This window comes from Prionailurus bengalensis, chromosome B4 (genome assembly GCF_016509475.1).
Source record: "Prionailurus bengalensis isolate Pbe53 chromosome B4, Fcat_Pben_1.1_paternal_pri, whole genome shotgun sequence".
NCBI lineage: Eukaryota > Metazoa > Chordata > Mammalia > Carnivora > Felidae > Prionailurus > Prionailurus bengalensis.
The window spans coordinates 102592453-102618682 of NC_057358.1; the positions used below are offsets into that span (position 1 = coordinate 102592453).

The 26230-nt window shown below is 37.8% G+C and overlaps 1 protein-coding gene across 4 annotated transcripts in view; it reads left to right on the forward strand.

The window, feature by feature from the left end:
* The window catches only part of SYT1 (synaptotagmin 1), a 557388-nt gene that overhangs the window by 441620 nt on the left and 89538 nt on the right, over positions 1-26230 (forward strand). For all 4 annotated transcript variants that reach the window (XM_043561579.1, XM_043561578.1, XM_043561580.1 and 1 more), the window contains one exon: positions 9322-9439. In XM_043561579.1, the coding sequence (XP_043417514.1) occupies positions 9322-9439 (118 nt within the window). The remainder of the gene's footprint in view (positions 1-9321; positions 9440-26230) is intronic.

The window sequence follows — 26230 nt, forward strand, 5'->3', positions numbered from 1 at the left end:
AAGATCATTTGAAACCTTAGCAGAAGCCATTTCAATAAAATGGAGAGTAAAATCAGTGGAACATGAATAAATAGGGACAGTGATTATCACCAATTCATTCAAGAAGTTTGGCTCTGAAAAGGAGCAGAGGGATGTGGTACTACCTAGAAAAGAGGGCAGTTAAAATAGGATTTTTGTTAAAATGTAGTATATGAGTGTTTGCTATTGTATGTGTCAGGCACTCTTGTAACTACTTTGCCTTATATTTTACGATGTTTATTTTGCCCATTGGATTTTTTCATGCTGTATTGTGTCCCAGTGTCTGGAACAGTGCCTGACATCTAGGAGATGTCCAATAAATATCCGTTGCATGACCAACTAGTAAATGCCCACCTCAGTTCACTGCTCTGCAGTGTACTGTGCTGTTACTTATTTTTAATAGGCATTTTGATTTTCTACTTTAATCATTCTTGTTTTGACATCAGAATATCTATGTTTCCATTATTTCTAATAAGACTACCCATGTATTTCTTAGTCACAATAAATTAAAAGGAAATTTTGAAGATCTAAATCATAAAGCTGATATCCGTCTTTGATTACATGAATTTTAAACTTAGAGTAATTTGGTTTAAGCAGTTACAGGACTTTGTAGGTGCATCCTTGTGTCTAGAACATTTTTGCCCTCTTCTTCACATGGTTCACACCAAATCTTCCTGTTGACCTTTCTATCTCAGCTCAGGCACTCAGTAGGACATTTACTTATCAGTCCCGCCCCCCGCCCTGCATTATGTACTAGCTCTGATTGAAAGGGGAGAGCTAGGAGATTTGTTTTAAAGCTATATTTGCAAGGGAAGCACATTAGTTTTACAAAGAATATGCACTTGGCATGGCCCAAGAAACTGTGATTATTAGGGATAAAGATCTCCAATTAAAGTCCTCCCCTCCTTAGTTCTGTTACTAGATCCTAGAGGGTTTCAACCTTCTCCTCTTTGCTCCCATGGCATTGGTGCAGTTGAACTGTATTATTATTCTCCATCTACATCTGTCACTCCAGTGACAGAAGGTCACTACATTTGCAAGTTCATAAAGTCCTCCTACTCATCTAAGTATCCATGGAGCCTAGAAGAGTCTATAGTGCAACCTATTTTTCTTTAAATAAGGAATGAAGGAGTAATTGAATGAGTACAGAATTAATAGGTTATATATATTATCTTCATAAAATAAGTATTCAAAGACACAACATACAGTCTCATTCACCTGAGCAATTTACTGTGTATTTGTACACTAGGCCAGATTTAGTCTTTTCAGCCTGGATACATCCATAGCAATATTTCATACTGTGACCATCTGGACCATTAGATGTAAATACTGATTTGGCAGATACTTCAGTGATATGAGTATAGTTGTGGGAATAAAATGAATTTGAAAGCTACCACCACCCAAAGGATATATTTAAAGCAACTCTTATTAAGATGAAAAACTTGACATTATCCCTTTTTAACTGGATAATGTCCTAGTATTTTCATAAATGAAGAATATGCAAATAATCTGAATTTTCATTTCAAAAATTTTAGGCTGCCATTTTTTATTTGTCACCTTTAAATAGACTCCCAACCTCAGAGAAAAACCCTCAACTCAGAGAAGCTATCACCAACTTGACACACAGAAAAATCTTAAGATTAACATAAATAGAATATGTCCTTGTAAAATGTCACAGCATTAAGTCAATTCAGGTACCTTTTTAAAACTCATTCTAAAGTACAGCATTTCCAACAAGCTTGTGAACTTAGCTCCACTTGCAAAGGTCACTAAAGTGAACCCTTCTTTTTATACATAAAATGATGGATGGTGCTACAGAAGCCATCAAATAAATATTCATTTTAAATCAAGCTTTTTATTTATCCATTGTAGATGACCTCTGTTCTAATATCTATATGTAATGCTTTTCAAAAAGTAAAGGCATTGCTGTAGTTGTCTATTAAATCATTAATTTGTGTCTACTCTATTCAGTGGCTGCTTTAAAAAAAAAAAAACGGAATTGTCAAGCTTCTCAGAACAAAGGTTCTTTCTGATTGTCAGCTCCGTATTCTAAAAGAGCAGGTTAATTTCTCTGAATCTCACAGTTGGAACTTTCTCACACTAACTGGCAGTTTCCACCTAGTGATCAAGGCAATTGACTAAAATAAATTATACATAAAGCTGAAATTCCTAATAGTAATAAGGCCCCTTCGTGAGATAATCACACCAGCAAAAGCACTCATCTGTCGGCTGCAACTCTATAGGATTTCAAAATTATCTTATAAAAACTACATTTCCAGAAATGTTTTCATTTCTAGTTTTATGAAAGGCCTAACATGGCAATGTCTATGGCAGCAGGCACAAAGAAGGAGCTCCAAATATAGTCATTAGTTGACTCTTTGATTAAACTGGATATACTGTTGATAAAGCACTAGTGTCTGTGCTGTTTATGCAGCAAAAAGTTTGATGAGGCTCTCATTTCAAAACAATCAACAGTTATTTATACTACCTAATAAGGTAGATCGTGAGGGCTTATCAAGTACAATCCCTGTCCTTCTGGGGTTTAAGATGAGGGAAACTGACATATGAAATGGGGGGTGGAAATCATCTCTAGGCACTATGCTGCTGGCCATAAAGTGATCACTAGCAGAAATGTATACAGGCTAGAATAGTAAAAAGATACTTTGTTAAAAAGATGCAGACTTGGACTAAGGCCTGAAGGTCAGGGGTAATTTTATTAGGCAAACAGCCCTAAAGATATTGCAGATGGATTTCCTGACTGCAAAAAACTTGGTGGTAAGAAGTAATAGAAGAAATGTAGTCATTGTTTTGGTGAGCTGCCCCCCCCACCCACCACCCACCCCCACACACACCGTAATCTTGTACCATCTTTATGGACAAGTTATTTACTCCACTGGCTGCCCAGAGCGTTGATGGCCGATGGCTCATAACTGGGTCCCTCCTTCTCAGCATCCCCCTCAGCAGAAAAGACCCCCTGGTCCAAGATGTGGGGACTGTCCACAATGAATGACTGGTGGATTCAGGAGCATAAAAATTTCACCCCTTTTAAGAATTCATAATGTATCTGAAGTACTGTCCCAGCTCCAGAGCTCCCCATAGGATTGGCTGAGGCCTTTGATAGGACTGCATCATAGCCCAACATTTCCACCTGTGCAATTCTGCTTCCTGCACTTGCACACACATGTTGACCCAAAGGACACACCACAATAAATCTCCTGCCTTCAAATCTCTGAGTCTGTTTCCCTGGATAACTTGACCTGTAGCAATAAAGGATAATGTGGAGAGCAATCTGACTGTATTTGATGGAAGGGACTCTAAGTTTATTCATACAAGAGGCATATATGGACCTTGACTCTGTGCCAGCCACTATTCTAGGGCTTAGAACATAGTCATGAGAAGAACAATTCTCTTGTAAACCTATTCTAGTGGGGAAAACCTAAACAAACATAAAGGAACTTTAAGGGATATATGGTAGGATGAAAAAGAAGCAGGGCAAGAGGACAAGTAGTGTGTATATTTAGGACCAGATAGGACCTTATATAGGATGGCCATATAAAAATTCTAAAGAAGTGACACAGGATCAGAAAGCTGAATAAACTAATAGAACAACCCATGATAGTATCTGGGGGAAGAATATTGCAGATAGAAAGAACAGTAAGGCCAAAGGCCCTGAGGTAGAAGTGTGCCTGGCATATGTTGAGAAGAGAAACATCAGGAGCACTGTCGGAAGCAGAGGGTCAGACCACATGGGCCTTCTTGTCTGAGGAATATGGAGGATTCTAGGTGAAATGAGAAGACATGAAAGGGCTCTAAATAGGGACAGTCTCATGATTAGATTTCCATTTTAAAAGGATCCCTTTGCCTCATAGGTGAGAAAGACTCTAGGAAGGAGCAAGAGTGGAAGCAGAAAGGCTATTAGGCGGCTATCAGAGAGGTGTAGGCCAGGAATGAGAACTTGGGCCTAAGGTTATAAATCATAACAGTTTGCCTGGGACTGAGGTTTTCCAGGGTATACAGGAATTTTAAGGCTAAAACCGAGAGTCTTTTGCAAATCAATGCTTGTGGTCTCCCTACCTGTACTAGAGTGAAGGCCTTTAAGTAGGGAGAAGAGGTCAGATTCAAAATAGATTCTGAAGGTTGAGCAAATAGTGAAGTAGAAGGAGAAGGTTTGGATAGTTAGTGCAGAGACAAAGTACAGAGTTTCTTGAAAGTCAGGAAAATGGCATTGGTAAATAGTCTTTGGAGAAACTCTGACTAATGAGATCTTTCATCAGACTGTTGCAGAAAAAACATGACCCAAGTGTCCAGAACTTGATCTCAAACAGTAGAGGTAGAAGTAATGGAGGTGGTGATAGTGATGGTGACAATGACAAATATCAGAGACGGAGGTCATATTGGAGGTAGAGGTGATGAGGGTAGAGGTCGCATGGGTCATGATGGGGAAAAATTAAGTAAAATTTAAAAATCCAATTTGAGGAGCACCTGGGTGGATCAATCAGTTAAACATCCGACTCTTGGTTCCAGCTCAGGTCATGATCTCACAGTTCATGGGTTCGAGCCCCATGCCAGGCTCTGTGCTGACAGAGCAGAGCCTGCTTGGGATTCTCTCTCCCTCTCTCTGCCCCTCCCTTGCACTCACGTGCGCTCGCATGCTCTCTCTCTCTCTCTCTCTCTCTCTCTCCCTCCCTCTCTCTCTCTCTCAAAATAAACATTTTTTAATCCAATTTGAGAGACATTGGCAAAGACAGAAATGTCAAGACTTATGGGCTGAAAGACTAAAGGAAAACAGAAGAAACATTGGTCACTGGAAACCAATTACTTAGAGACCCTAACAGAAAGGGGTATTGGAAATAATAGTCAAGGGGAGGATTTGGTAATGAACACATTTAGTTAGAATGAATTTAAAGTGAGAGTGGAGTATCTAAGTGGGTGGTCGGTCAGAGCATTAGTTTGTCATTCCAGATGCCAGTCTGACAATAAAGAAAACTCATCATTTTGAGTCAAAGGACCTTGGTTCAGTTCTGCATTGAGATGCCCATGTAACCATATGTAACCTCTGGGTCTCAAACTCTTCATGAATAAAAGAGGCATAACAGTACCTACTGTTGTTGAGAAAAGACACAGAATTGTCAAGGACAAATAAGCATCTGAGATGTAGGTTTGGGGATCATCTTTCTCTGGAAGTTTTCCAAGAACCACTTTTGTTTCTCATCACCAGAACCCCAATAAAGAAAACTTTTTTTTTAAGTGTAGAAAGTCTTGGTTTCTCAAACTTTAAAGTGATACATAATGAGGCTTACCATCAAAGGAGGCTATTGCTGGGGCACCTGGGAGACTCAGTCAGTTGAAACTTTTGGTTTCAGCTCAGATCATGGTCTCATGGTTCATGCCTTCAAGACCCACATCAGTCTCTGTACTGACAGTGCAGAGCTTGCTTGGGATTCTCTCTCTCCCTCTCTCTCTGCTCCTCCCCTGCTTGTTCTCTCTCTTCTCAAAATAAATAAATAAAACTTAAAAAAAAATTTTAAAGGAGCATATTGCTACCCAACCATCTTTCTTGCAAACTGACATGTGAAAACTATTAAGTAAGGGAGGTTGACATAAAACTGTCCACATACAACTATCAGATCATTCCAGTTCTTCTGTGTAAGTGACCAGAGATAAAGCCTTCATAGGCTAGAACAAGACTCTAGGAACAGAAGTGCATCTCCATCTAATCACAGAAGTTCAGGGAAAGGTTTTATGGAGGAGAAGAAAATACTTGTTTTCCTACAAGTCATACTGGTACGAGACCATCAATCTAAGATTCTAAAGTAACAGCACATGCTTACAACGTAAGCCTCAGACATAAGCCTGTTTCAGCCATGGCCAAATAGAACACACCTTCGGAAGAGGTCAGCTCCATGCAGAGCTCTGACAGCTATGTCCTTAGCGGGGTGGCATCAGAGCATCTCTAGGGTGCATGTCTTGGCTCTTCTTGCTTCACATGAACTTAGGGTTCCCACCTCATCCACAACATATGAAAAACACATTGCGATCCTATTTAGAAATGCCTTAAACCAAGGGTCAAACCAGCATGTAACAGAAGTTACCCCAATTCTCAAATTTTGTTTTAGAGAATTATTAAAGCTACTTTTTTAAATGTTTATTTATTTACTTAGAGAGGGAGAGGGAGAGGGATAGAGAGCAGGGGAGGGGCAAAAAGAGAGGAAGAGAGAGAATCCCAGGCAGGCTACCCTATCAGTGCAGAGCCTGATGCAGGGCTCAAACCCATGAACCTCAAGATCATGACCTGAGCTGAAACCAAGAGTTGGATGCTCAATCGACTGAATCACCCAGGTGCCTCTAAAGTTGCTTTTTAAGGAATTAGAAAAAGCATATACTTATACTCAGATAGTTACAACTCAAAAAATGTAACTAATAAGATAAAGGTTCATATGAATTGGATGCCTTCACCTTTTTCAAGAAAATGATGCCATAAAGAATACAAATTCCCAAATAATGATTAGCCTTCAAGTGGCCTACAGATCCAGAAGGAAGAAGATTTTCATTCACTAAAAAGTAACTTCAATTGATTAAACATGTATTTTTAAGTTACTAATTCGCCATACCAGTTATAGTTTTATAGCATGTGAAATCTCATACATTCAAGTTCCTAAATTAAGGATTAAATGTAAATCCTTAACTTGTGCTAAATAAGCATTTTTCCATATTTCCTTTCTCCCAAAACATCCATCTTTATTCACCACCACCCCCCCAAACATTCATTCTTCTTCCACTCCATAACTTTACAATTACAGGTAACTACACACTTCTCCTACCTGAGGCATGGGAGGTTCAAACTCTGTAACCACTCCCTTTCAAACTAGATATTATGCAAAATCTTAAAAATTCCCTATGTTTCATAAGATTGAATAATAAAGAAGTATTAGAACAAAGATAAGTTGTGATGTTTCTTGAAACAATGAGATGCCATAAATTGTATCTTTAGACTGGACTATAAAAGAGGTGCTGTTTAAGAGAGAACAGTCATATCTAAAGCGCCTAACTAGAACGGTTAGAGTCACCTGGTTCTGCAAGACAGTGAGTGCCCCAGGAAGGGTACTGTGGCAAAAAGATAGAATCCTGCAAAATGAATCCTCCTAATGAGTATTTTTGAACAGCAGTTTTGTTCATTTATATTTCTCTTATAAGGTTCAGATGAATCTGTCCACACCCTGTATTAATTTCTAGGGTATTGATTCCCATTCTGTATTTTCAGACTATGAAATGGAATTTATTCTACCAGATTCTCTTCATGTGTAAATTAATTCCTAGAGAATAAGTAGGCACCTCGGGTGAATTTAGCACATTACAAGTTACTATTATCTACATTAGTGGAAGGGAGATATGACCTAGGTAATTCAAAACAGCGATATTATCTAAAATTTCCATTTATTTACTTTTTTGAGAATGCATGGAAAGTGATATTTCAGACAAGGACCAGTCTTCAAGGAGTTTACAGTCATATAGGAAAATTAAGACATGTGCATAATAAACAAAGAGTCCTTAGTGACATAAGAGATGGATAAGATGCTATGAGGACTCAAGGAATCAATTGGGATTATAAACTCATATTATGTTTCCAATAAAGCATTACTTAAGCACAAACTCCTCTCTCTCTCTCTCTCTCTCTCTCTCTCTCTCTCTCTCTCATACACACACAGAGAACATTATTTTTCACCTATAGATAAATCAGAACAGGTAGATTCCCTTTCCTTTTTAAAATATGGCTTTATGGCCAGTAAAAGGAATTACATTTCCTGAGGTTGTTAAATTACATCTAGGCAGTTATTTCTACACCGGAGACTTGGGCTGATTTAGCACATAAAGTTATCAATAAGGCCAAATACAGTCATAATAAGAACATAACATGAGAAGGCCTTCTGTACCTTATTCTTACATTGAGTCCAACTGCAGATGTTGGATACAACCATCATCTGTAGAATCAGAATTCACTTTTTTTTGAGGGGGGGCAGGAAGGTATTCTAAGAAATAAACCTTGACTTGCCATAATACCTAATTTCCTGTGTCAGTAGTTTAGGGCACCTGGGTGGCTCAGTTAGTTGTCTGACTCTTGATTTTGGTTCAGGTGATGATCTCACAGTTTGCGGGATCAAGCCCCACATGGGGCTCTGCACTGATAGTGCTGGGCCTGCTTGGGATTCTCTCTCTCCCTGCTCCTTCCCTGCTCACTTTATTGCTCTCAAAATAAACTTAAAAATATAGTTTAGATCCTTCAGCCTCCTGCCCATTCTCATACTTACACATGTGAATGCAAGAATTCTACTCATGCTGAACAATATCATGGCTCTGAATTAGTTATCCTAAGAAGGTACTAAGGGGTGCGAACCCATAGGAGTTCTTTCTGAGAAAAAGTAAAACTTCTATATACCATCATTTTAAACTGAATCAAATGTTCAGAAATGTCAGAGTACAGGACTGGTGACTGTTCCTTAGGCCTAAAGTAGGAAAAGCAATGAAATAACCTGAGGGGCTAGGAGGTGCTTTGTATGACTGTACATTTCAAATTTCCAACCTACTGCTTAGATTTGTACAAATAAGGGGAGAATAAGGGAATAGTCAGATCTCACTTGAAATGAGTAAAACTGAATGGGCAAAAACTTCTACTTGTTGCCCTTCCACTCCTAGGAATTCTGAATTTCTCATTAACGATTCAGTCCAAGGGCTCCTGGCTGGCTCGCTTGGTAAATCATGTGACTCTTGCTCTCAAGATTGGGTGTAGAGCTTACTTGTAAATAAAAATGTCAAATTAAAAAAATTCTTTAAAAAAGTCAGTCTAACAGTAATACAAGTCCTCTTCCCAAAAATCTAAAGTAGTAGACATAATCCTATTTGAAAGGTAAAAAGACAAAAATTTAGGCAGATTGATTCTGCTAAAGGAGTGCTAGGCTCTTTTCAAAGCCATTTAATAAAGTTATGAAATTGTGCCAAAAGCATTGTGGTGCTATTCAGAGTGGAATTTCTAAAAATGTCATCTCGGTCTCATTTCCTGAACTGTTGAATTATGGATATATTTTGATGAATGATAAAGTATAGATGAGCTATTTAAAACTGAAATGGGTTACAATCACTCTTCAGATCTTAGTGAATGAAAGACCACTGGGTACATGCCAATGAACCCGAGCACTTTCAAATTCTAATTGTCCTAATCTTCCTCCTGAGGAATTTGCAATGTATGTGTACAAACTATATTCACCTTCATTCACAGAGTCACTTATAGTCTCTTATTGGTTTTCACAGCAAGAGAAACTGGGTGATATCTGCTTCTCCCTTCGCTATGTACCTACTGCTGGCAAGCTGACTGTGGTCATTCTGGAGGCAAAGAACCTGAAGAAGATGGATGTGGGTGGCTTATCTGGTAAGGCTGTGATGTTTACTGATTTGCTTGTTTTTAATGCTGTTTCAGTTTGTATGTTCAGTAATGTTGGGGATGGAAGAGACCTTTGGATTTGAAGTTCTATATAACCCAAACTTATTTTTTCTTAAAAAAAAAAAAAAACTAAGAATACTCTTCCTCAAAAGCAAAGCCAACTGAAGGATTTACACAACAGGATTTTTTTTAATTTTCTGTTCTGTGTAATTGTATTTTTAACTTTATAGTAAATTATTAAAGTAGGAGAAGTTTTCTTTATATGCCATAAGGTCATCATAAATGGACTATGGCTGTCATTGTTTGTGACTGTGGGGTTAGAACCAACATTACTGGTTATCCAGTGTTATCTCTAATGAAAATAATGCAAACTTCAAAAGGTCATCCCAATGCAGCATGGTCATTTTATATTCTAAAGCATAACAGCTCAAAAATGCTAACACTGAGTTTCCACTTACTGAACTACTAATTTGTCAACCAAATTCTCCTGGTATTTAAGTTTATTTCTCTTTATAAGTAAGTTGCCTGAGAAAGCTGCACTAATTCATACCACAAAGGCTCCACTGCAAAAGCTACTACTTTCAGGGGCACCTGTGTGGCTCAGTCAGTTAAGCATCTGACTTCAGCTCAGGTCATGATCTCACAGTCCCTGAGTTTGAGCCCCGCATCAGGCTCTGTGCTGACAGCTCAGAACCTGGAGCCTGCTTCAGATTCTGTGTCTCCTTCTCTCTCTGACCCTCTCCCATTCATGCTCTGTCTCTATCTCAAAAATAAATAAACATTAAAAAAAAAAACCTACTGCTCTCATTGCTTAAAGAATAGAGCAAATTTAAAGCAGTTTCCTCTAAAAATGTTTAAAAAATCTCATGTGCCTAAGATGGAAAAATATATGCATGTATATATATGCATATGTCTATACACAGATACCTTTCTTTGGCTCTGTCCTTTGATATGGCCCAGAAAACAAAGACTGACCCACTGGTAATGAGCACCCTTCACACCAGATACGGCTTGAAAATATGAAAATACAGTTTCTAATTAAAAGAACCTGGTATTTATTAAGGAAATGGTAGTTCCAGGTATGGTGCAGGAAATATACAAGCCTAGAATATCTCATCTCACCAGAAATCAAGGAAGGTCTGAGAGTACAGGAGTCATGTCAAAAGACTTGGAAGCCACCCCTAAGACACTTCCACTGGCCAAAGATGTAGTCATTCGGGCACCAGTAATCTAATAAGTGTAGGGTATTCAAACCTAAACCAAAAGAGCATTTAATGTACAGAGAAATGTTTAGCTTTAAGAACAGTTCACTCCCAGGTAACTACTTATTATCCTGAGGTAGAACTTCCAACACCTTTGACCTTTCTTTCCTTTGGGTCAATGGCCAAATCCCATGCTAGGTGGCTTCCTTGTATCCTCCCTCACGTGCTCCTTTTCCAACTCCCATGCCGACCATCTCCTCATCGCCTGTATCCTGCACTCCTCCAATCTCCCAATCCATCACATTCCCTTTCACAGAGTTCCAGAAGCGACTTAACCATGAAACCAATAAAACTTTAGGGTCCCTCATTTGTTCTGTCTCCTTCCAAGATCCTAAAAAGGAGTTCCCATGATCCCTGATATTTCACCCACAATTTGTCACAGTCTGGGTCTCCGACTTCTCTGCCACCATCCATCTCTTTTTGTTTAGCATCATCTGAGTGGCTACAAGCATTTCTGAGAGTTAGTGAAGAACAGAAGTTGGGTCTGGCAGAATATATTTATGTAGCTTGTAATCACTTCCATGTGTAATTGGGTTATTGGTAGCTGCTGAGGAAAGAAAGGGCTGCTGGGAGGACTCCTAACCACTGCACCAACTCAGCATTGTGACATGAAAGGGGCAAGGCCAGAGTTCATATCTAATTTAGCATTCATCATTTTCTCTGTACTTCTTTATGTTCTTTTTATTTTTCAAATGCCAAACTACATTTGCTAGAAATGGCCAATTACTTGAATCCAAGTAGGCTGTTTTGCCAGGGTCTAAAATTATAGTAGCTTCAGGACCCACACACCCTGGGTCTACCCCTACATTTGCATTACCTGGAACTGTTTTGTCTAATTATTAAATATTAAATAAGGATATTTCAAAACTCTGAATCTCAAGGGCTCCATCTGCCTGTGAAATTAAGTCAATCACTCAGATCTACATAACATAGGTCCTTCCAGACTACGTCTCACCGTATTTCTATAACTTATCCAAATTGACCAGCACACCGTTCTTCAAACAGACCATGTAATTTGCTGCTTCCACTCTTTGCTTAAGTCATTTCCTTTACCTGGAATTCTTCCCCCCAATAATGCCTACCTAAATGCTATCCATTCCTCAGGCCAACCTTAAGTCTTATGTTCTCATCGGTTGAACAAATATATGGTGTTTCCCTAACTTTTGTGTTAGGCATTGTTTTTAGACTAGATTTGTATCAGTGGACAAAACATCCAAAGGACCCTGCCTTGGTACAGCTTACATTTTAATTTCGGGAGACAGGAAACCAATAAATAAGCATGTAGTATGCCAATAGGTGCTAAGTGCTATGGAAAAAGCAAAGCAGGGAAATAAATAATGAGGAGTGGTTGTAAATGGGGTGCTCAGAGAAAGCCTGATAAGCAGGTAACATTTCAGCAACAACCTGGAAGAGGTGAGGAGGTGAGCCATGGGGTGTCTGGGAGAGAGAACATTTTGGGTGCAGGGACTTCATGATGCCTTTTCTGATCCATTCCAATAGAACACATCTTTCCCTTTTTTAAATGCCAACAGCAGTTTGTTTACACCCTTCAAACATCACGCTTCTCTCTCACTACACTGTGCTCTGTATTTATATCTCCCACAATGCCCTCACTGACTGGTAGCACTGAGCATAGCTGCTGAATGAATCATGAATTATTTACCAAGGAGCTATGGCCTGAAAAAACAAGTCTTGCATTTCAAATTTGTTTAACCTACTTACCACTAAAATAACTGTAAGCACTTGGATGGTCTGTCTCAAAGTAATTTGACCTATGTCCGAGGAGACCAAAATTATATAATAAGATCATTCCAGGTAACTCAAATGTTTAACTACATTTGCTGGAAATGGCTTGTTAATTGGAACCAAAGTGAGTTGTTTTACCAGGGTTTGAATCCCATTCTACCACCACTGGCACTTTGACACTGGGTAAGTTCTTTAGCTTTCTGAGCCTCAGTTGCATTATCTATAAAGTGGGAGTAATAAAATCTTTCTTATAAAGGTGCTGTGAGAAATAAAGCGTAGTATCTGGCACACACAAGTGCTCACGAAATATTCTAATTATTTCTATTAGTAACTTTATGAAATCCTGGGCTAAATATGCAAAATGTGAAAGCAACCATTTAATAGTTTAACCAATTATTTGATTGAATGGGGAAAAAGAAAGGTTTCTTTGTTTAATAGGATTGGTTGGTCATTTAAGGCAAAATGATAGTAGACCCATGTTTTGCACAGAGCAGTGAATTAAGACAAGGTATTGAATTAAATAAGAAATATTAGGGGAAAAAAGGAAAAAAACTTTAAACAAGTTTTCTTCCTATTCTACTACATGGTTTCTTTCTTACTGTAGAAACTCAAAATGCACTGCATAAAGATTTTGCCTCTATCATATACCCACATAGCAATTTATGCAAATCCCAACCCTTCTTACAGTGACAAACTTGACTGGATCATTCACATGTCTACAGCAGATCTTTACACTTGCATATTTAATATTCCAATTCTGGAGTATTTGTGAGCAACACCTAGAGTTTCTGAATCTAGCTATTTGTACTGAAATCTTGAATCTTGTCAGCTGCAAGACTATCCTTCAGGATTAAGTTGGTAAAGTAAAAAATGAATTGGGCTTTTTGCCCTGTACTTGGAGGGGGGAAAAAAAGAAAGAAAAAAAAATCTAGCCTTCTGCCTAGTAACTGCTTCTCAATATCTTCACAGTCTTTTATACATCTGTGTGCTTGGAGTAAATTTCTCTTCAAATAAATGTTATCTCTTTGTGAAAACTGAGGAAGAATTTCAACAGTCTGGTTAGGCTGCTTAGTCCGGTTAGGCTGCTATAATAATACTATAACCTGGGTATCTTCAATGGAAATTTGTTTCTCATAGTTCAAGATCAAGGCACCAGCTGATTCAGTGTGTGGTGAGAATCTACTTCCTGGTTCATAGGTGGCTGTCTTAGTTTTGGGTCTTCACATGACAGAAGGAGCAAGGGAGCTTTCTGGGATCTCTTTTATAAGGCAATAATCCCATTCATGAAGGCCCCACTCTCACAACCTAATCACTTCCCAAAGGTCCTACCTCCAAATACCATCACATCAGGGATTCGGTTTCAACATAGGAATTTTAGGGCGGACACTAACATTCAGTCTGCAAAGAGGTCAAAGAAATTGAAAGCATTAGAAATGTTGAAGATTCTCAAAGGTATATGGTTGTATGTCTTATATTTCTGAGCTGTGTATTTTTACCTGTGCAGACTCTCAAGGAGTAAATACTTTCTCCTACCACAATCTCTTGTCCCTGTTCATATTCCAACAACTGCTTTTCTCACTTGTTTTTTGTTTGTGTGTATCCATGTAAGTGCATGCACGTGTGTGTGTGTGTGTGTGTGTGTGTGTGTGTGTGTGTGTAAGTGAGTGAGTGTTGTGGGGGGGAGCTCTCAAACCAGAAATTTAAGACTTCTAAGTACAGCTTTAATGAGTAATTTCAAGACTAAGTTCATTTGGACTTTATAGCACCAGTTAGAATTTTGAAGGTTTTCTAACCTAAGGATATAGCTGTTTGAAGAAAACACCAAACTTGTGAATCAGCAAGATGGCTTTTAAATTTCCATTAGGTCGAAATTTTTCATCTTAAATCTGATAATTTTTTTTAACTCTTAAGTCATTATAACATAGTTACAGAACACTGTCTAGTTTAGAAATCCTTTTCTAACTTGGTTTTCTCATGTGGTTTTCAAGATGGACCTGTGAGGTAGTTTCTGAAGGTAATATTCTCAGAAAATTGAAGCTTACAGACATTAGATAATGTCCATAAATCACCTCGCTCCACGTCTGACACATAGGAGGTGTCCAATACTGGCAACTGCTTTTGTTGTTACTGACATTCAAAGTCACCTGACCTGTAGACGGCATAGCTGGGACTGAAGCCCAGATTCTGATTCTCAATACAAAAATGTCTCAAAGACCATTCCATTTCCCTCTTTCCCTGCAGCTAGCACATAGTCCCTTTTGAAATTTTTCCAAATGGTTTGTACTGCTGAGAACCACGGAAAATAGCTAAAAGTCAGAAGTTTGTCTCTCCTGTCTCTTTGATTGGGTCGTATTCACCTCAATTGTGAGGGGAACAACAAAAGCACATAAAGCATGGCAACAAGAAGGTGCTGGGAAAATAGAGATGAAGGACCAGAGTCATAAGCGCCTATTCCAGCAGTCTCCTAAACGTCCAGGAATTGAGAGGTGGCCATGAGATGGGATCAAGTCAGGGACATCCTGACAGATAGCTGGAGGAAATGTAGTTGAAAGTGTTCTCCCTGGTCATCTTTCTCCCTTTCACTTTCCACCCAGACCCCACCCCCCCAGTCTTCTTCCTGGTCATCCTCAGTCCTGTCCTATTACTATGGAATTCATACTGTGAAAAGCAAAGGGTAGCGCTATAGGAGAGATCCCCCAAAGCATCTAAATCCCCAAGAGAAAGGGCAAGGAAATTCACAAATTGCAGCAACTACTTACGGGAGAGGAGGAAGAAAGGGGACTCATGGTGGCAGAGGAGTCACTGCCCATTTGTGGGAGGCTTCCAGTGTGTGGTTGAGCCACTGAGACCTAAGCCATAAGATTTACTCTGCCAGCCCCACCCAGCCCTTCATACCTATATACACACTGTTCTTCCTTTAAGATACAATTTTGAAATTGTTCATACATTTGTCTTCTTACAGATACTGTTCTAAAAATATAATTTGGAAAATAGAGCCAATCTAAGTATTTGAAGTCACCTAGGAAAAAGCAACTCACCCAACCTTGGGAACCACTAGATTCCACATAGAAACCGCACATGAGCAGAGGCAGATCATTCTTTCAGGCACAGGCAGGTAGGTAGATAGAGTATCACATCACGTAAAGACATCATATTCTACCTATATGAGAATCACCCCACTGTTCATGTTAAAATTTAAGATTTCAGGGACTACCTCAGACCAAACTATAACTGAACATCAAGGGGGTGGGAACCTGGAAGCTGTATTCAAGTCCCCCCCCCCCATGTTATTCTTATGCCTCTTAAATTTGAAGACATACTTTATACAAAGTATAAAGAGAGTGTTAGTTGAAGCCAGGGAAGAAAACATTGCGGTATAAAAATGTATTAAATCAACATGTTGTATACTTAAACTTATAAAATGTTGTATGTCAATTGTATCACAATAAAATTTTTTTTAAAGAAAACTTTACTTTAGGAGCTTAAATGCTACATCATAATTTTAGCTGAGGTCCAGGTCACCCAAATTCCAAGTTGGAATTTTTTTCTTGTCAGTGATGTAGAATCTATCCTTTGCCTCACAGAATGGAATTTCCTTAAATGAGATCTATTTATTTCATCAGCCTAGTATCCTCTTTCTTGAGAAATACCTTGTCCACATGTTTAAATTGTCTTTTTCAGTCTCTCCTACTGAAAGACAAAAGCAGTAGATTGTTCCTGTATACATTTATGACACCACCCTTATCTGTCCTTCCATGCGTACTAAAAGCATGACAGAGAAAACCACTCCAACTTCAAGTTATTTGAGCTAAAAGTCACTAGGCTGGGAGCTAAGCCAACAAATAAAGTGGCAAAAACTTATTTTAGCCAATTAGATGGGGATATACAAATTAATTGGCCATGATATCAGGGTCAAGAAACAATATGCAAATAAATTGGCATTTTGAGCTAACAGGACAGGAATATGCATAAACTGGCTGTGATGTCAGAAGTCTTCATCATAATTTTAGGCTTGGATGTTGTGATATAAATTTCCATGACACTTCAAAACACTCAGTTATAATGTTGATAAAATAATCTAAATCTCTATTATGTGAACAAGTTGATCTGAAAAAAAAAGACAATGACAAATCTTTAAGCTCGATATTAGAAACTGAGTTATTAAAAGGGGCTATGTTAAAGTTTAATGCAAGTTAAGACCCACGCACAGTAACCACAGGATGGACAGAGATGCTATGCCTGAAGGAATAATAGTGGCTTCAATGAAATAAGAGCAGACGTGGGGTGTGGGCTAGATTTGAAATCAGGAAGCAAGTGACAGGCTGAAATGTATTAGTTCAGAACATTTAGCACAAAAACACCTAAAGAAGTCCTTTAGCCAGCAGGTACATATCCAATCATTCAACAAATAGCATTTGCATACCCACTGTGCGCCAGGCAGCATGCCAGTCCTTGGATACATAAGTAAAAATAACAGCAGACACTTGTATAGCACAATGTGAGCCAGACACGGTTCCCCACACTTTGTATATGTTAACTGATTTAATCCCATTACAACCCTAGGAGGTAGACACTATTTTTATCGCTATTTTTTTTTAGATGGAACTGGAGAGGTAAATAACTTTCCCAAGGTCACAGAATTCGTTTTTGGCAGAGTTACAATGGCAACCCAAGCAGTCTTCAGACTCCATGAATAAAACAGGACTTCTAAGTCCTTATCCTTTCTCACTAGGCTTAACCTGGAGAACAGATGGCTAAGTACATGTTACAGTTCCAGAGATGGCCAAAAATTCTACCTGATTCCATAATTCCTTTAAACCCAAACTAAAATTCCATCATGGAAGCCACTAATCTAAATTAATGTGTTGACTGTTTAGTTTTTGGTTAGACAGCAAAGACAAGATCAATGACTCCCTATGATCAGACAACAAATATTAATAGATTTCCAGGCTGAAGGACGGTCTCCATTTCTTTGGTATGTTATTTTAGTGATGGAGTCTTTGCTCACTAAAGAGGATGACGCGCAAAACTGTAGTTTCAACTGTATCACTGGCAGAAGTGGAGGGATGTTGCTAAAACATCATGGAAGAAAGTCCAAGTCTAAGGATTTGTATGGCTATCGGGTGGTAGAGAAAGACTAAAAAATGTTATCTACTACTCAATTTTATCAAGGGTTGATTCTGGAAGACAGTGTGTACTATTACTGGGAAGAGGGGGCAACAGGATTTTATAATACAAAAGCTTATTGCCCTTTGTCAAATGCGTTGGAGCTCTGTGAGTCAAAAATCACATTTAAATAACACTGAAGAAATTAGAACTGCACCTGACAACTTACCAGGAAAATAGAGCTTGGCTTAAAAATGTTAACAATAGAAATCCACAGATGGAGAAGTGGAAATAGTAAGTTCCAAAGAGGTTTGTACTAAGACATTTGTACTTATCACCTTGAAACTCTCCATTTTGAAAGTAACAGAAATGTTTCCAGTCATTGAAATCCAAGCTCAGAGGATAAATGAAAAGATCTTGCTAGGCTGAGTAAGCCAAAATAGGATAGATGAGCTTCAGTGTGGGCAAGCTTAGAAATAATGCAGTGAAAGGAAAGGAAAAAAAAAATCAAATTAGTATAAAGTAAGATCAATTATAAACCAAGAAAAAGGTCACATAGAACCATCCACTGAAGACATTCACCAAACACACAGCTACAACCAACCAGGCTTGGTGCTGTCGTGGAATTATTATAAATACAAGAGGGGGGAAATGCCCTTTGTCACAGACTAAAGCTCACACATGTGTGGAGTACATATAGTTATGGCCGCCCACCTCAAGAAAGATGGATGGTGTTAGATGACCAACTGCCAGAAGAAGTGGCTAAAACAGAGGGATGAAGGGGCTGTGAGGACAGGCTTAGAATATTGGGACTTTGTAGTCTAGGAAAGGAAAGCTGAGCAGACATATGACTAAAGTCTGAATATCCTGACAGAGCTAGGGTAATACCTACCTTTTATCCCATCCCACAATGCTAGAATTAGGAAGGGATCTTGATGTTTCAAAGAGAACACATAAAAGGAAGGCCATTCAGAATGATCTCAGTGATCTCATCTTTCAACTAAAAATGCTTTGTCAAATTTTCTTTGCAGTTGGATAGTAAAAACTTGTTACTCTAGAAGATGGAATAGGTTGAGATAAATGTGTAAACCTGTTTTTGAGTTATAGGCTTAAAAAGGGGACATCTCTAAACCTTTATTTTGTGTTGTGTTATAGGACCCCCATGCCTTTCCATGGGTAACCATCAGAAACAGGTCTTGCAGCTGCATATCCCCATAATCCAACCCAGAATGACTATATTCACGTCCTTGAATTGACCATTCTAGCTTCTGCTCTCCATTCACTATGCAAGGAACAAATAGGGAAGGTTAGATTTTCTAATAGGTGATTGTGTTGACAAGACTAGAGTCCCATAGTATTCCTGGTTTTTAAAACTACATTTGCTAAGCTTCAAGAGATTTTATTATCCATACCTGGTAGAGTTTTTCTAATAAGGGTATTAAAAACATGTAGCAAACGTCTGCCATATTTCTCTTTTATGAGGCTACAAGATTCCCTTTAGGCTACAACAGGTGACAAAAATGGAAAATACTATTGAGTCTTAAACAGGGGCAACAATGCTCAGAGAAATTAACATTGAAAACAATCATTAAAGAAATTATACTTGATTTTTTTGAAAGTAGAGGTGACTATAATATATCATATGTACGTCATCCCATAATCTTGTATTCCTGATCTCCACTATAAACCTATCAATCTGCTTTCTCCCTCTTCAGTCCTTCCACCTGCTGTATCATGAGCTACTTGGAGAGCAGAGATGGTTTCCACCTACATTATGTTAGGGGAACAGACCTCACTGTCCCCTGTCTGAACAACCCGTTATGAACCTGTCAATTCTGCCAGTCTAACTGGTTATTATGTCTTCATCTTCTAACTGATCTGACTTATTTTTTTTTTCACTAATGAAATCCTCTTGGCATCACATAGCTATTTCTAGTATGCAAACTAAGAAACAAAATCAGAAATAATAAAATATAATTATTGAATTTATCTTAACTGTCATTTTCACAATTTTATTCCGTCCTTCCCTCACCCCCTTCAGTAGTAAAAAAAAAAAAAAAAAAAGGCGGGGGTGACTCACAATGAAACAGACTATCTCCAGGGGATAAAGGAAAGGAAAGGAGAACCAGAAATGCCAGCAATGTACACATTATTACAGTTATTTCTCAATGACAGTCATAAAGACATTTTGCAGTGAAGACAAAAATGGTCCACTAGTCACATCTTTTGCCCAGCATGAACAGATAAGGCAATGATTCATCATCTTACTTGTTCACTGCTTTATAGACTAACTTTTATGAAAGAAATCAAAGACCATAGTAGCTGGTTGCCTTTTTGAATTGCTAATGACCTTACTTTGGTATATATCGTTCTTAGTGATCCCTGGAAAACTAGGAGGCTTTGAATTTTTTCTTCTACAAATAAATGATTTTAAGAGTTTACTTAGGAAATTAACTTTTTAACTTAAAATATGAATTAAATATTATTTTATATCCTTAGTAACCACTTTTACCCAAAACCAAAGCAACACAATTGATGGACTTAAACACACAGATTTCAAACTAACCTCAGCCAACAATCTGATAGTGTAATTAAGTGTCCCCCATGAACCAAAAAGATCTGAATGCAGATTTAGTGACTGTACAGTTGCAGAATACTTAAACACAGGGAACTGTGAGATTTCATAGCTATCAATACTACAATTACCATCTGTTCATAATATTACAACTTTCGTATCCTAATTAAGGAAACAAATGGTTTCACAAATAGTACTCTTACAATATTTCCCTGTATTTTTCATTTTAAAATTATAGAAAAGTTTTAGTAGTTAAAATAACCTATAGTCCTACCACTTCCTTTAATATGTAAGGTAAAATTAAGTCCCCCAACTAGTCCTTCTAATCCCTTCCCATTCACAAAGAGTTAATTGCCTCAAGGAAACAGTTTGAAATTTCATCTATAGATTTTTCTTTTCTGCTTTATATAAATCATACTCACAGAAATATGTGCATTTTGAAAAAAATGGGATAATATCAAACATATTCTGTACTATTTTTTCACCCAACAACATACAACACAGATCCTTCCAGACGACTACACCACGTAGAGACTACACTACGTAGAGATGTGCCATTACTTCTACTAGGTGCTTAGCACCCCTTGGTTTGGATGTATTGTTATATATTTAATAATCCCCTTATAAACACAATTCTAAGAGGAAAGCTACTAAATTTCAAAGGACTTGAACTAAATAGAAGAATGATGTATTCCTGGATAGGAATATAATATGATAATGATGTCAGTTCCTCCCAAGTTATTATTAAATGCCATAAATGGAAGTAAGACAACTACCTGTTTTCTTTTTGGAAGAAAGCAGATAAGGCATTAATATCCCTGTAATACAAAGAAGTCCTAGAGCTTCAAAAAGAGGGGGAAAATTGGGGGAAATTTCCCATTTTTTTAATGTTCCTGAAATTTTCGTGTTGCTGCTTCTATTACTGGCTCCTGTTGCCACAAGCTAAAATATTACATTTATACAGTCTCATCATGCCTCCAAATAAGAAAGGATTTTAAAGTAAGATGCAATTATCCTCAGTTCAAAACCTAAAAATGCGTTGCTTAAAAAGACAACCTCGATTGATTGCAAAGAGCACAAAAAGTAAATCAGGTCATTAGCTTGTAGATTTTCAGATTTTCATCAGCTATATTTGCAGGAGTTTGAATCCATTAAAATACTCAATCCAGTGGCATTATTTTGATACTAAGTTGAAAGTATTAGAGTCACTAAAGTGAAAATAAAAATGTATACCTTTACAAAAGTCAAAGCCAACATTTAAGAGAATTTCTCGACTTTGTAAAACTACTTAAAATTTGAGAGCTGTATATAAAAGTTGCAATTCCAAGTGTATATTTAGAAAATAATCTTTAAAAATATTCCTGAATTTTGTAGTACCTTCTTTGCATGCAGTGAAAACATGATAAATGGAACTAGCCTAAAGAGTTTATTATATTACAATGAAGCAGTAGTTTACTATAATTAGAAATCTATTTTAATCTTAACTGAAAGATGTGTTCATGTTTTATAGGAGAATTTCACTAAATTTTTTAAAAAATAGTCTAGTGGCAGAGATTTTAAAAGAGGCAGCGAATGCTTATGAATTATGCAAGTCTGAACTTTCATTTTAATAACTTCATTAAAATATAAAAACCTTAAAAGCCTCCCAACAGGAATTTAACTTTATAGAAATGCTTTATACATGCCCTGACCTTGCCAAAAGGCATGCCTAAGGCATGATTTAACCGTTATTACAGGGCAAAGCCTAATAATAAATACCTATCTGAAAATGCCAGTATTTGTCCTTGGCTGCTTGGCCTCCAGTAGAGTTGCAACTCGGCCATAAACAGACCCTCTCCTGTGAGAACAGCAGGATGCAGCAGCCAGGGAACAGCAACTAGAGTTGGAAAACCTAACCTTTCTGATCCTTGTCTGTTCATCTACACAATTGGGGTATCAAGGACAGCAACGCTGTTGCCTAAGCAAATGAAGTAATATTCAGATGGAAACTAAGTTGACAGCACTGTACCAATGATTATTTCTAAGCCAAAAGACAGTTCTGGGTTAACTATTTTCCTCACCATATCCTGGTTCCTAGAAAATATGTTCCTACATGGCTAAATGTTCCATGTGTTTAAAGAATGCATCCCCATTGTTTGGATGGCAGTCATCTGCTTAGGCTAACTTAACCTAGGAGAACATCCTAAGGCTAACCAGAAAACTCTGCTTCTCCTTTCTGTTATTTGGCCACAAGACCCAGCTTATTTTATAAGAAATAAAACAGTATATTTCTCAGGTAGCATATTGCTACCACCTTCAATTCCTTAAGTCATTTATTGGAATATTCTAAGATACCAGAATTGTCTTCCAAGTGGTTCTTCATGCCCGGCCCAAGACAAACACAGCTAATTGGGCCAACAAATAGGAATAAAGAGGAAGAACAAGGCCTCAGACATCCTAATTATCAAGTTAATGCCTGGTTGCTAGACAAGCTCTCCTTCTTTCTAAAATGAAACATCAGAAGATGCAAACCGCTGTTGCTATGCTGATTTGACTGTAACTGGCAGGGCCTGGCCCCAAAGCAACCCCCACCCCCAGCCCCGCTGGTCTTTCCAAATAATGGCGACCTGGCTAATGAATACCCTACTTGAATACAATAGGAGTCTGCATTCATCATCCACTGTTGCTGCTTAATTCAATGATGAGGATTCCAACTTTCTCTTGCTCTATAAATTCTCAAATCTCCACAAATAATACCAACACCAAAAACAAGAGAAGTAACCATGTGCACTCCCAAACCCTTGCAGTCCTTGGACTCTCTTCAGCTTGTTTTCCTCCAGCTGAAATTTCCCTTTCTGTTTCAAACACATCCCCAGACTATGCCCATCCTGGCATGTTAAAAAATGGAAAACTGGTTGGATTATCCATCTACTCTTCAGTCTTCACCTTAAATCAAGTGAGTTGCTCCGATACCCAATATGAAAAACAGCTCATTTAAAATCCTCTCACAGAACTAGGTGAGAAATGCAAAAAAAAAAAAAAAACAAACAAACAAAAAAACAAAAACAAAAAAAACACACACACACAAAAAACAAAAACAATGAACAAACAACAACAACAACAAACTGTTGTGTATTGTCCTACACATGGAGGATCCCTCTATGCTACTCTGGCTTGCTAGTTAAGTAAGTGCTAACTATGTCCACACTGGTAGTGTTGAACTGGGCCTCTCTCAAACAACCAGCCACCCTGACCCAAGGTTACTTAAACCAATTGCTTGGGAAACATTTTCTGTGAAGCTATGAACCTGAAGACTATCTACGTTCCAGACACCAGGGATCAAAATGTCAGAGCTTTATAGGATGCTAAGACAGATATGAGTATGAAACTAGGACATATATTCCAGCCTGACTCTCAAGTTGAAAAAACTCTCCATAAACATATTGCAACCAGGGCTACTTCTATTTTTTTTTTTTAATAAAAGGGATCTTCAGTTATCCTGCAATAAAATCCAACAAAACAAAATTAAAGTATATTGGAAGTTTAGCTCAAAACTAAAGAAAATACTATCCTCAAGCCAAATTCTATCAATCTATGTATATTTAAGATCAATTTGCCCACACACAATTATAACATAGACTTTGATTCTTATTACTGCCACTTGAATTTTTTAAAAATCTAAATTAGTTCAGCCATCTTTCATGTTGTAAGAGTAACTAATAATTCAAACTACTAGAACGTACTATTTACTTGTAAGCAAACTACAGGAATAGGATATATATATATATATATCCTAGATAGATATATATATATCCTAGATAGATAGATATATATATATATCCTAGATATATATATATATCCTAGATATATATATATATCCTAGATAGATATATATATATATCCTAGATATATAGATATATATATCCTAGATAGATATATATATATATCCTAGATAGATATATATATATATCCTAGATAGATATATATATATATCCTAGATAGATATATATATATATCCTAGATAGATATATATATCCTAGATAGATAGATATATATATCCTAGATATATAGATATATATATCCTAGATATATATATATATCCTAGATATATATATATATATCTTGCGTGGGTCAATGAGCAAAAAGACATTTCTTTGTATTTCTGTTCCACTACTATGGTGTGGGTGGTTCTTGTCATTGCCCAACTTCCCATTTAAATTTCAAAATGATTTCATCAGAAATGTGAAACAGCAGTGGAATCTTATTACCAAGTCTGAGATTATTCATTTCAAAGATGACACTCTGGCAACAGAGCTTCTATACCCGACCCTGAGGAGTCTGGAATATCGAACTCGTTTCTGGAAACACACTTAAGAGGACATTGGTTTTCTGAAGCAAATCCTGAGAGAAATCGGGGTCATGCAGATGGCAGATATGGTGTCACTTGAGGGACTGTTCAAGGAATTGGAGCTGGTAAGGCTACCAAAGAGAAGATTTAGAGGACACAATGGCTGCCTGCCAACTTGTGGAGGAAGAAGTGAACTCACTCTTGTTAACTGCAGAGATCTGAACTGCGATTATTGGGAATAAGCAATGGAGATCCATACTGGGTTCTTTCAATTTCAGTGCCTAAGCAGAGGCTAGCTGCGGGCTTAGCAGATGTACTAGGTTGGGATGGTGCCCTACTGAGCCCGTAGGTTATACGGTCAACTTGATAAATACCTGGAATCTCCCAAGACTGTCTCATTCTAGGTGAGAACTGAAACTCTAAAAGATCACGCCCAGCTTGAAGCTAATATGAGTACAGGGGAGAGCACAAAGCCACAGTCATCCCCCTATGAGCCATTATTTTATTCTTATTCCTTTAAAAAAAAAATAAGGGTGAAAGACTACTCACGATGATAAATAGCTCTCATCTAGTCAATGCTTTAGTTCTTATTTAATCCTAATCATAATCCCATGAAGCCAATATTATCCCCAAATGCAAATGAGAAAACGAAGCCTTGGAAAAGTTAAGGGACTTGATCAAGGTCACAGAGTGGATAAATGGCAGGTCTCCGCTGCTCACTCCAGCTGTGTCTGTTACCTAAGCCTATCTGCTTATCCACTACATTCCACTGTCTAGACTGTGCACACTGTAATTTCAATTGGCCATAATCCCCAAACCATAGAAACCTCAACCCTAGAAGATAATAAATGCTTTTAAGCTGCAGAATGATCGTCCGTTGACTCACAATTAATACCCTCTATAGATTATTTTGACAAAGTAACAATATCCAACTGTGCATGCAAATGCCAACACATGAAATCCCTGTGACTTCGCAGATAAACAGCAAATGCCCTAATGAGCAAAAAAAGAAAAAAAAACTGCTCTTTATTCATTTTTGTCAGTGTTTCTTATTTCTGCTGAAAAATAATGCCCAGAAGGAATCAGTGTTCTTTTCAACAAGTTAAAAAAAAAAAAAATGGTTAGTGTTTACATGTTTACATAATACAAAAAAGACTGGCCAGGCAACAGTGAGCTGTGGCTTCCCAGTGGGAAGACAATCCTATGCAGCCAGTGAGTTCCTGGGCAGTTTTAATTTACTTTTAATCATTTCAGAAGTTGTGCCTCAGAGGTATGAGCTGAAAAGCTTCACAGCATCTTGCCTTTCATTTTTTCCTTGCCCTTCCTTTTTCTGTTTGGCAGAAAGTAGCAAGCAAACAAACACCTGTGTGGAAGCAATTTAAGTATTTGCTTGTCCAGGAATCTTCCCCAGATATCCTAGCCCTATCCTCATTACTCTGTGTTTCTTTACACTGTCCACATATTTCACTTGTTCACCAACTTGTCTTCCTTTGATTGTGTCCTATAAATGCCTTTTCTCATAAGACTGGGTTCTTTAATCAGGGTTGCCAAGCACTCCTTTTTCTGTGTTCCCGTGGCACACTGAAGTTATCCCTTGCCATGATTTATCACACACTGTAGGTATCTGTGGCTCATTTCTCTGTGAATTCCTTTTGCCAGAGATCTGATATCAGAGATCATTTTTGTAAGGCCATCACCTAGCATTGCCTAACACACCGTAGGCCCCATAGGGGTTCAAATTAAATGTAAACACACTTTTCATT